This window comes from Cupressus sempervirens, chromosome 11 (genome assembly GCF_028749045.1).
Source record: "Cupressus sempervirens isolate cs-2001-9-10 chromosome 11, ASM2874904v1, whole genome shotgun sequence".
Lineage (NCBI taxonomy): Eukaryota > Viridiplantae > Streptophyta > Pinopsida > Cupressales > Cupressaceae > Cupressus > Cupressus sempervirens.
In genome coordinates, this window is record NC_143128.1 from 437,074,710 (window position 1) to 437,087,896 (window position 13,187).

General features: G+C 34.2%; 1 protein-coding gene across 2 annotated transcripts in view; it reads left to right on the forward strand.

Moving 5' to 3' along the window:
• ORC3 (origin recognition complex subunit 3) overlaps positions 1-13,187 on the forward strand; it is a 203,952-nt gene that overhangs the window by 40,123 nt on the left and 150,642 nt on the right. For both annotated transcript variants that reach the window (XM_089809069.1, XM_089809070.1), the window contains exons 3-7: positions 4,113-4,287; positions 4,465-4,634; positions 4,846-4,976; positions 12,614-12,887; positions 13,013-13,087. In XM_089809069.1, coding sequence (XP_089665195.1) covers positions 4,113-4,287; positions 4,465-4,634; positions 4,846-4,976; positions 12,614-12,887; positions 13,013-13,087 — 825 coding nt within the window. The remainder of the gene's footprint in view (positions 1-4,112; positions 4,288-4,464; positions 4,635-4,845; positions 4,977-12,613; positions 12,888-13,012; positions 13,088-13,187) is intronic.

Genomic DNA, 13,187 nt, shown 5'->3' on the forward strand with positions numbered 1-13,187 from the left:
AAGTCTCTCATTATCTCTTAGCTTCCTACTCCCGTAGGCAATAATATGACGATTTTGCATAAGAATTGCTCCAATACCATCTCCTAATGCATCACATTCCAACACAGAGGGCTGAGAGAAATCTGGAAAAGCCAAAACTGGACACTCATTGCCCATGGCAGAATCCATAAAGCACACCATTTTTATGATATTAATCTTCACACATTCCAAGGATCAGAAAGACACAAATCAGAAAATCAATGGAGATAAGAGATATCAACCATCTCCAATCTGACACCCAACTTATTCTTTCTCTGAATATTATTGTGCGAAGTAGTGGTTTCTCCACATGTCAAGAAACAGTTTACAATGCCCAGAAACAATTCAAATTTCCCTTTCTGATTTTGGTGAACTTTACAAGTATGTTTAGTCTACTATAAATGACCAAGAGATGAGGAGAAGAAAAAATAAGTGAATATAAGTTATACATTCCACATGAACAAGCAGGTTATGACCAGTAAACCAGAATTGACAAGCATCGCAATAGTTAATAAACAATCTTTTCCTTTAGGGAGACCAAACATTGTTGTTTCAGGATGGTTGTGTGCTAGAGAGGCCTACCATTACATTTTTCATTGTAGAAAGTGGATTAGTGATTTATTTGCTTCATTTGTACATGGTCATGTTGTAAGTTGACATCCATGCATGATCAAGTGTGAAAGATATGTTACATTTGCAGAGAGACATCGATTTTAGATTTATCACTGTTTTTATGTTGCTTTGATGACTATTATTATGTTATATCCATGGTTATTGGGAGACCCATCTCCTCCCTATAAGTCCCGTCTGGGAGACCGAGACGCGTCTCAAAGACTTTTTGCATCTCCGGAGACCTCAAAAAAGGTTGGAGACTTCATGGCAAAGTCTCCTGAAGTCTCCCAGCCTCCTAATCCAAAAGGTGAAGTCTCCCCAAAGTCTCCTGATAAAATATAAATTTAAAATATAATATTAAATAATTTTATATATTTTAGCCCTCATTTTAATGTTTTTAATGAAAAAATTAAGACCACTAACACTTTAAATGATTAAATCATTTAAAATATTTTAATAATAAATATTTTATTGAATAAATTAGTAACTTTAAAAACGTTAGAAATTTGCGAGAATGGAACTTTTGAAAACAGCTGATACAAGGTTTGCATCTTATTTTATTCTTCTTGACCGCCTTTGTGAAGTCAAAGTAGCTTTGTGTTCCACAATGGTTAGTGATGCATGGGCTTCTTGGAGACGGTCTAAATCAGACACTACAGTTGAGGTGAGAAGTTTGGTTCTTGATGATCACTTTTGAGCTGATGTTAGATTTGTTGTGGCATTTATTAGGTCCATTTGTGAGGCGATCAAATTTGCAGACTCAAATAGGCTATGTTTGGGGGAGATTTATGAGGAAATGGAATCCGTGTGTGAAAGAATGAAGACAATAACAAATGCTAGAGATCCCCCTTTATATCCTTTAATAGAAGATAAACTCCATGGAAGATGGAATAAGTTGAACAAACCCCTTCATTGTATTGCATATGCCTTAAATCCTAGATGGTATAATACAGAAGAGACCAAGAAGAGGGCCCCACATGAGGATAGAGAGGTAATGAAGGGATTTTGGGCTGCAATAAAAAAGATTTATGGTCAACATGATGAGACTTCGGTTATAAGGAGTCAATGGAATAAGTTTTTCACGTGGATAGGGTAATTTTGCTTCAACAACTTTATATGATATGCAAGAAAAGAAAGGCCCTATAGAATGGTGGTGAAACCATGGAGGTGATACTCCTGAGTTGCAATCATTTGCAATAAGATTGTTGTCACAAGTGGCCAATTCTTCAACTTGTGAGAGGAACTAGAGCACTTATGGTTTTATTCATTCATTGAAGAGGAACCGATTGGGGTCAAAGAAAGCAGAGAACTTGGTGTACATTCATAGAACACTCTACCTTCTCTCTTGTGTTGATCCTACATATATAGAAGGTACCTCAGCAAAATGGGATCAAATTGCATATGATGGAGATGTTGCAGCCATGGTGGAAGAAGTAGTTGAACCAAATGGCCTTAGGGCCCGTTTGGCGAGCGGAATAGGAATACGTATTCCAAAAATTTTGAATTCCTTGTTTGGATGCACCAAAACGGAATTGGAATACGAAGTAAAATAGGAATACGTATTCCAATTTTGGCCCAAAAATGGGGTTTGGCAATTCCACCCAAATAGGTGTTATTGGAATACGTATTCCTATTCCACTTTTTTTAATTTTAGAAAACATAAATTTTGGGGTCCGCGAATTCCCATCAAATATTGGCTGAACAAAACGGAGAACAGGAATACGTAGCCCCATTTTCTATTCCAGAATACGTATTCCTATTCCGCTCGCCAAATGTGCCCTTAATGAATTGCCCCCAGTTTTACTACCATCAGAGGAACCTAAGTTGGACAGATGGTTTTTTGGAGAGCATGACAGCTGAAGACCTTGAGATGGATGATCACAACCTTGTGGAGTAGATGATAGTACCATCAACATACTAGTACTAGATAGATTTCTGTTTTTTGTTTATTGTACTAAGTTTGTTCATTTTTGTTTGCATATCGGCAATTTAGCATCAAACTATACTTTTTTGAATTTAAAATTTGAATATGTAATCATAATCTCAGCGATTATCAATCTGATATGATGATGATCATATGCAATATTCGAAAAAACAAGTATGTCTATGAGATACAATATTGTGATTATGTGAGTTTTGAAATATTTGACTCTATATTAATGTGACATTACTATTATTATTTACTTTAGTCTTTTAGTTTTATAGTACTATTATTTTCAAATTTTGTATTTAGTATTAGACTCTTTAAACTATTAAAAAAATAAATTGGCGTCTCCAAGTACCTCTGTCTCCTATTTTTGAAAAATTGCCATACTGGTACCACCACCAGTACTGGAGACCTCCAAGTCTCCCCGTCACCCAATGACCTTGGTTATATCATATGAGAATATTTTAAATTTCAGATTTCATTGTATATTTTAAGTTTCCCTTATTTTTAATACACACACACACATACATATGGCTGCCCCCTGCTGTCCCTTGCTCTGGAAAAAAAAAACTGTACCAAAAACCTGTTTCCCATCACCCTGTCATTGAACTTAGGGTAACATAGACATATATTAGAGATAAAATCGTTGCTAGTTTGGTTGTTTGCATTGTTAAGAGATAAGGCGTTGTTTACTTTGGGGAATTGAAACAAATAAATCCATTCAAAGACGATAGATGTAATGCAGAAATCTCTGACCCAGCAAAGCTTAGTTTTATGTAGATTGCTTTGTCATGAAGCAAAAGTAATTTTAATTTATTAATAGATCATTCTTTATTCAACCGAAAAATTGTCGTCTTTAGATATATTTGGGATGAAGAGAAGAGCAATTGCTTTTAAGTTGCTTTGTGGTGAAGCAAATGTTAGCTATGTTTAGAGAAGGTTAATTCTCATATATACGGCAAGACATAATGGTACAAGGGCATACACTGTTTTGAGTTAGTGGTCTTAAATTTTTTGGAGTGCTTCTCATGTAAGGACATATACTGTTTTGACAAGGTCATGCACTGCTTTTATTTTTGGTGTAATTAGATTTGAGTTTCAGCATCTGTATTCTGCCATAAAAACAAATTTTAAAATGCAGTCTTTGAAGATTCATATTTCAAAATTCTGGTAAAAACTTTTTATTTCCAAAATAATGAGCTATACAATTATCTGTCCTGTGATAGTCTTAATAAGAAATCCAGAATTCTTCTTCCTAACAACTTCTTATCAGTAGATAAAACTATCTCAAGGCTTTATTCAGAGCAGTGACCTTACACCTAATAATTAGTTGCTCCTGGAATTAGAATTGAAAATGCTCTAGCCAAGAACCTTTGTTATCCCTTAACAAGTTCGAATATTGTTTGCATTGCCTTTTCAGGTTCTGTCAAACTTTGTAAAATTACCCATCATACTTTACTCAATTGTACTCTTTTTGCACTTAGCCCTTGAACTGGATTGTTGTTGGCTGTTTTACTTTTAACACAATTAACTCGTTTCTGGTTCTTCTGTTTAGGATGTTGTTGTTGAGCAAAATATGCATATATTTGAAGAAATTCAGCGGTGGATCTACAATTCATTCTCTTCTGATCTGCAGTCTAAGTTGTATCTATCTGCTGGAGATAAAATCACAAATTGCACCCAGAGTAATTTAGTTGTCAAGAAGCTTCCCACTGCATTAGTTTTCATTAGTAAGTTGCTACAAATAATTTATTCTGGCACGACCATCTACATACACTGTATATATTTATATCCACAATAGATCATTATTCTCAAGTAGAAAGTAGTTATATTCAATTTGCTATTTTAAAGCAGTCTGGTACTGTTATGGACCTGATATCTGCATATTTTGTGGTATGTGTGTGTAGGAAATGTGGAGTTCGTAGATGACCAAAGAACTTTTAAAGAGCTTGGTTCTTATTTGAATTCTAATAATTGCCATGTTGCTAACTTGAGACCACAACAATTTTCATCCAAGATTGGTGTTGGAGGTTGTGTTCAGAGTCTATTGAGACAGATGGTCATGATCAGCCCTAATGTAAGTCTGTTATTTCCTATTCATGTTTGCATCCTCTGAATACAACATAGTGTACGTATCCAGACAGTTATGATCAGCCCTTGCAAGCCTGTTGTTTCCTTTTTATGTTTATGTAAATATCCTTTAAGAATATCATATTTTATTGACAATTATTATATGTATTATGGTTCCTTTAAAGAGTTTTTGACAGTTCTTTTTGTTTTTGCAACAGACACCAGATATGGACATATTGGCCTCTTGGCATCAGGAGCCAAGTAATAGAAATCATCCTGTTGTCATTATTATTGAGGATGTGGAACGCTGCAATTCTGCTGTACTAGCAGAATTTATTGTTATGTTAAGGTACCATATTAAGACTTTTGTAGTTCAAATATGAAATCTTAATTTGGCCAGTTGGAAATAGAATCACCTCAATTATTAATGATTGGGATGTATAGGGTCCTTGATCCACAATGCTTATTAGTCGTTGATATAGAAATCTGATTGTGTAGACCAAATACACACATATAGGAAAGTGGATGATATGTACATTGTTTATATCATAATGGTTGGTATGATTAAATCCAGATCTAGTCATGGATTAATATTATATTAATTCATCATGGATGAGCGAGTATATGCCACTAAAGCCACTGTCTAGATTTCTTTAACCCTAAAGAATTTGGGGCATCATTTGTGGTAATCAGAAGGTAGTGTGAAATTCAAATCTAACACCCAACATGCATTGGGGAAAGTTAAATGACTCTATAGCGCTAGAAGGTGTCTTGGGAAAGGTAACTTTTTTGAATTTTTAAACAAAACATTTCTTGAGTACACAAGAAGAAAGTAGTGTTGCTAATATCTTCCTTGACAATATAAGAACCTTTCAATCTGTTTTAAGATTTCGGCCTTTGTTGCCTTGTTTATTGATTAGGCTGTCAATTTTAAGCACAAGGTCTTCAATGTTAACGAATCATTAAGACATCTTGTAATTGTATTGTTAGCTGACATGGTTTAGGTGTGCTTGAATAAAATCACACAGGTCTAATCAAATAAGCTTGGGGCTAGGCCACTTGCTTTAAAAGCCTTAGGAATGAGCTATTGAGTACTGAATTCCATCTGATTAGGACTGTTTTCTTTCTGGTTTAATACAAAGATTGTAGGAGTAGGATGGCTAGCATTGTGATGTAGAGGATCCCTGAATAATAAATTCCTAACCATACTGCGATAAAAGAAAATAGGGATGCAAGGGACAATCCCTAGGGTGGATAATTAAACTAGGAGGGTTCCACCTAAAGTGCTTTCAATACATTAGGAAGTAAAATAACCCACTACCCTTAAGAAGACTAAAGTGCTGAACAAGTGTAAGAGTTTTCTTTTGCTATATGGGCTGCTGATTGTGTAAGAGGATTGAGAAAATGTTAGATAGAGAGCAAGAGGAGCTTTGTTTCATACAAAGGAAACAATAGACTGAAAGATCCAATTCTGAAACTAGAGTTGAGAAGCCAACACAAGGACTAACCCACACTCCAAGTTTTAGCTTGAAATGCATGTTAAATTATAATATTGTAATGTTTCTTTAGTTAGTCTTTATTTTACCAAAATACAATTTTTAGTTTATTAAAATAAGTGTTTCCAATTTTTTTTTTTGAGTTTTTAAAATAAACATTGTTTGAGGTATTCTATGAAAATTTCGTGGTTCCTCTTCGAAGGTTTTTGCTGAAAATTGTGAGCATGGTCGAGGGTTTTGATCACACAATTTCTTGGTTTGAGCAAAAATCTTTGATTTATCGAAGGTGGCAGTACTATTTTGTGAGTTGCGTGTTCTTGCACGTCCATTTTGTGAGTTGCATGTTGCTTGCATTTGCTTTTTTTGAGTTGCGGTTGCTTGCATGTGCTTTTTTCAGGTTGCATGTTGCTTGCATATGTTGTTTACCACACAAAATCTCATGGTTTGTCACATGAAGGTTTCTCTAATGGATTTTAATCTAAGATATTGATTCGTACCTAGATTAGGTGGTTTCAAAGGCGAATATGTTCAAATTTTGGATGGATCTAGATTCCCTGTGGATTCTAGCTGGTAGCTGGAAGCTAGCTACATTCCTCCGAATGCGTCAACAAGCCACTATTTGGCTTCCTGACGCATTCGGAGGCTTGTGGCTCTTGGATATGGCTTCTTGATGCATACAGAGCCCTGTGGCTGGCTTCTAGCCAAAATCCACTGGGAATCTAGACGCATCTAGAGGAATCCACGGGCCCAACATTAAGATAACTAATAAAAAATGCTTGAACTTAAGTTAGTTTTATTTGCATGTGCTCTAATGATGTTTCAGTAGTTGGAGATGATGATGAGAATGTGGATTTTCATGCAAATCCTTATGACTTAGACTATGATGCATATTAGTTGATTGAATTTTCAATCATGAACTAAGTTATTATTTTGTTGGGATCTTGAACATGACCTATTGGAACTTATTGTTTAAGATTAAACTCTAATGTTGAACAAGCACATATTGATATATCATATGAATTTTGAAATATCTTCAATTTTGATAAAGGGTGAAGTATCATAGTCATTCTATCAAATGATTTGTTTTTGTATATTTCTTGCATTTCTTTGTATATACATATACATATATACATATATGAAATATCCCAAACCAATATTGACTCAATTTTTCCCTTAAAGTATATTCAGATCTTAAACATAGGCAGATGTATTACAAAACAACAATAGAAACTAGTAGATATTCCAAAATATTTAGGATTCAAGCATATGAAAATGCATTACATATCAATAGTATAAAATCCGTAAACTCTCATAAAATTCCTCAAGACATGTTATTGCATTATACAACAACAATACAATAACTAGCATTCAAAATCCAATCTTAAACATAGTTTTAAAGTTAGATTGGAGCACTAAGAGAAGAACCTGTAAGCGCATACGAGACACCTGAAGTGACGTCTTCACAGACAATGGGTTTGCGTCCACTGTTTTCTGGCATGAGCGGCTACATCTTCACACTGGCTGAAAGCTAAAGCTTTTCGAATAACTCTTGCAAGAGAGAATTAAAATCTAAGTCATAAATGAAGCATGCCCAAATGAATGAGTCTCTTCTTTTATTCTCACAACAATGACTCTTTGACTCCTTTCCTAGCTTTTCGTCTTATCTCTCATTGTCATTTTTAGCCCACTTTATGATATTAAATTGACCTTTTATAATTTGGGTCCACGCTCTAAAAGTCAATTTTAGTTTTATACGAATGTCTTTAACTTTCTAGTGTCCCAAAAAGGGAACATTACAATATACATATATACATATACATATACATACGCTTCCTCTCGCATCCGCATCCAATTTTTTTGGTTTGCCTGCATCCTGTATCCACTTCTAGAATCCGCATCCGAATTGGTAACTTAAGTATTAATGAGTTTTTCCTAAAAAATTATCTGTTAGGTTTTAATAATTTTTCCTTAAAAATTATTTGTTGGGTTTTACTAATTTTTTCCTCAAAATTTTTTTGTTGGATTTTACCGTAGTTTTTTATTCTTTGAAAGTTTGATCCATGTCTTAGATTTTATTTTTTGATTTTGATCAATTTTTCACCTCAAAAATTATGTATGATTTTTTCGCTCAAAATTCATTTTTGCTTACTATAATTTCACAAAGTTTTTGTGCAATTTTTTGTCAGGATTCTTATTTTAAGGTTTTTATTGTTTTTTCTCGAAAAACAATGCCTCATTTACTTCAAATCATGGTATCTCGCAGTTTGTTTTGGTGGAATCTACTCATTTGCAATAATTTGAAGGGTTTGCCGAGTTTTCCTCAAAATTGTGGCAGCTGTTCGCATTGCGTGCCTCTGTTTACAGAGGTAGTCAGTTTTGTTATCCGACATTAGGTTCGACAGTTTTTGAATGATTTTAGGCTAGAAGTTCTATAGTTCTAGGAAAGTTAGTGGCAGAGTCATCTTAGTGGTAGAGCAGGGACATGCTCTTTTCTCTTGTTGCTAAGCATATTGAAAAAGGGGACTGTCTTCTCTATTTTTATGAGATGGATTTCCACTACTCTAGGTCATCGACATTCTACAGATCCATAGACAGTCTTAACAATAGCAAAATGTTATGCAAAATTTATGACCACAAGACAAGTACAATCTTCTGTAGGGTAGTTAGACAATGACCATTAAGGGAGAGATATTAGAATATTGTAATGTTCCTTTAATGGTCAGCTTAGTTAGTCTTTAGCTTATTAGGTTGTTTCTGTTTTCGTCTCTAGTTCATGATTGTTTCATAATAAAAATGACACCTTTTTAAATCTATATAGTGAGCTTTCATCTCCTTCATTTAATTCAATACAACAACATCGATTTAATGTAATATGTCAGGAGTGACCTAGAGTGTAGGGGGTGTCTGGACTCGTCCTTGATGTTGAGTTTTCCTATAACTAAATACAAAACTTTGCCACTTGTTACTTGCACACATGAAACTAGAAAATTGTTGGGATAAAGTGGTTTGCTTCAATCGAACCTGTATTAGGAACTAGCCTTGAAATCAAATTGACATTGCAGAAGCTTCATAAATATCCTATACCTTGACGATACAAATGCTTCTTGAAATGAGATTTTAAGTGTTGATGCAATAGCATCACTCCACAAATACCTAAACGGACATCACAGAGACATGCTTGCATAATGATTGCTAGGATTTCCACCATGATTCACTACCCAAGTGGGGAATTGGACACAATTAAGCAATTCGTACAATTTATGACACTACACATACAAGTATCTATGGTAGTTTGGTTTTGAAATTTCAATAGAAGCAAAACTTGTGAAAAGTTTGAACTAGAAAAGATAAATAAAAAGTAAAAGAAAAATAATGCAAGGAGCTCATGATGTATCTTGGGAAAAAACCTTGTCAAAGAGGGAAACAACCTAGCCTGGCAAATTTAAGTACTTCATTGATTATGTCAAATCAGATCAACAATGTCTTTTGCTTTCATCACATCTCATGTTCCATAACCAGCATATGTTTAACTAAGATGAATAAAGCAGTAATAAATAAATGCTAGTGCCTCTTCATGAAATGAAACTCTGCAAGAGTTTATGTAAAAGATATACTCTATATACTCTTAGAGAGTATACAAAATTTAATCGTTGCTCTAACATATTTTGGTAAAAGGTGTTTTAATGAGTGAATGTATCAAAAACAACTTTGAGATCTATTGTTTGTGGAAGCATAGTTTCAACCTTTTATAGTTTAGATTGTATTAGAACAATTAAGATGAGTGAAATGAGGATTGTGGATGTGGTATATCATGCACTAGGTCAAGTGGAAGTGATAATCTTGTACCTTAATATGCAGAGATTAGTTCTAGAGTCTATGTCAAATTCTACAAAATTTTAACATATTATGCTGAAAGGTAAAACAATGATTAAATGTTTGTATTGAAGAGAGCTTTTAAATCCATTGTTGGCGAGAGCTTGAGCTATGATCTCAAAATTTTATAGAGTAGGTTGTATTAGAAGAAGTGAGATGAGTGAAAAAAGGACCGTGGATGTTGAACCTTAAGATGAAGACATTGGCTTTAGGGAGCGGACAAGGCAAAGAAGAGTTATCACAAGGGAAGAAGATGATGATGAGGTAAGTTTCAAGAAGCTTGAAGATGATGTAGTGAGAGTAACTAGTTTGGTTGGTAAAATTCCTAGGCAACAATCTATATTGCTTGCTTTGATGGAGAGGATGTGCAAGAAGTAGTCTCATGAAGAGGAAATAGGAGTCACTAAAAGCCAAACTCATAAGCTGAATCATGCAAAGTTTCTCAAGGCTCAAACAAAAATAGACATCTAGCCCTAAGTGATGGTGAAATTATTGTATAGATCTTAAATCAATGGATCTTGCAAATGGAAGTGTGTTTTAGTGTTTTAGTCTCCTTCCAATTTCAGAGGCTCAAATCTTCTGGTCTGTAATGCCCCTTTTTGGTATATTCTGTATTTTTGCCCTAAAGCAGTAATTGCAACAAAAGATGAGAACTGCATTATACTTATAAATGCAAATTTATCAAAAATGATAAAATTTTATTATAATATTATAGTTGTTAATTCTATGAGTAATTCTGAAAATAGATCTTATCTTGGGTTTCTGCAATACATTTCCTTGAAACGCTGATGATATTGTCTTTGTCAACTATTATGAATTTATTATAATATTCAGACCAATAAATCATAGCATAGTAGTCATTCTTATTGTGAATTCTCCAGAAATACTGGCAAATCTGCTGAATTAGAGGTTTTTGTCAATCAGTCAACAGTAACAATACCAAGGGTTTTTGTCCTTAGTATGCCAAAGAGCATAAAAGCTTTTTCATCCTTTCAACTCTTAGCCCATCTTGGAGGGTTTTTGTCCTCCTTGACCAAGATTTGGGTTTTTCTCCAAACTTGATAAGATCACGAAAGGGTTTTCATCCATCCAAATCTTGTGGACCCAAAATGATTTTGTCCTTCCAATTTGTAAGATACTACCTAGAATTCAAAACTGACAATGTGATGTTTCAGTGGATTATGCATTAAAGAATTTCAGGTTTATATTTATTACTGAATGAATTGACACTTGAGATATGAATTTCTGCTTTATATTTATTACTGAAGGAATCGACACATGAGATATGAATTTATGAGTTTGGCACATTAAAGAAATGAATTTCTGATTTTTATTTATGGCTGAATGGTTGATGTTTGAATAATTGATGAATACATGATGGGTGTTTGAATGAATTATGTTTGAATGGCGGATGATTAAATGATTGAATTGATCTTTTACTGCTTGCTGGCTTGTTTGCTTGAATTCAAATTTTCTGAATTGATTGAGTTTTTCTGATTATTGATTCTGGGATTTATTTTCTAATTAGATGAATAGATTGCATGAAATATGTACATATGCATGGGGATGTGCATGTGCATGTGTATCTGCATGTACATACACATATACACACACATTTACACATATATACCCATATAAACATATACATATACATATACATATACATATACATATAAAACACATGGAACAGTCACAGTTACACCTTTGCTGTGCATCAATCTAAGAATGGCGAGATTTGATCCTTTACCACTAGGCGGCTATTGAAGAGAAAAATTTCTTCATCAACGTTGAATCGTGTACTGCAAAATGCACATATTCAAAACACCTGCAATGCCTGGAAGGAATATTCATGTAGTTGAATATGTGAGACTGGTACTATCCATTCTTTGTTTACATTGAAACTGGAAGAACTTTGTGGTAGTAGTGTGGAATTGGTGTTTAGTATCATCTGAGGTGTGCAGAAGCTTTCCTTGCAAATTGTTAATTTGTAGCTTAGAATGATACTAAAATCGTAGTCGTAGGTATGGAGGGCAGGCCCAAACAGGAACTGTGGTGAAAGAGTCTCGGCTGGGGTCAAAAGAAGGTTGCAAAGGGTTCAAACAAATTCTTTTAATCCCAAAATGACTACCCTAAATTGAATATCACATTTTTGTCTGCTTTTGTTTTACAATAGATAATGATGAAACCTTGCCTGCAGGGGAACAAGTCATCAATTTGTGAGTGAAAAGCCATGAAACTTGAAAACATTGCTCGATGCTTTAGGCAAATTCGTGAGGTATAAATGAGTTTTGCTGTATAGAAAATGACTTTGGGGATAGATCTGATTTACTTCTTGGAAAAGAATGCGATCAGTTTAATCACCCATTTTAAGCATTCTAAAGAGGGTTTACAATTCCTCTTTTGCAGCATTTTGAAGACTTTTTTGAATATTAGCTAGATAAAAAAATGCATTGAGAATAATACTAGTGTCCATATGCATAGTGATTGTAAATAAATATTGGTTCAGATTGTATGTTCATGTACATTATAATTGCAATGGATTTCTTGGTTACTAATAGAAATGTCTATTTGCGTTGGCAGTTTTCTAGTTTTTGAGTTTTTAATGTTCTTGTGTCAGTGAATGGGTTGTTCAGATACCAGTTGTTCTTGTAATGGGAATGGCAACAACTGTTGATGCTTTAAGGAAACTACTGCCCTCAAGTGCAATACAACATCTAAATCCTCAAAGGTTTAACTTAAAGTATCCTCATGAGCGCCTCGAGGCTTTTCTCATTGCCATATTGATTGAATCCTTTTGTGGATTTGATATTGGATTCAAGGTTGCAAGGTTTCTGTACACAAACTTCTTGAGGCAGGATGGTACTGCAACCTTCTTTCTAAGGGCACTGAAGGTCAGTTTCAGAATTTAATATCTTTTTATATAGCGACTGTGATGTTTATATTCTGTTGGGTCATACAAATATATGTTGTCTTGACTCATGCAGAACTTGGACTTGTTTTGTTGTGAATTCTGCAGATGGCATGCATGGAACATTTTTACCACGAACCATTGAGCTTCTTATGCAATGAACTAATGAAGAATATGAGCCAGGTTTGTGTAACATGTCACCAATTGTTATTAGTTTTACATTAATAATCTTTGTTCGCAGAGTACACAGTTGATGGAAGCATATAAATCTATGTGAGCTAGA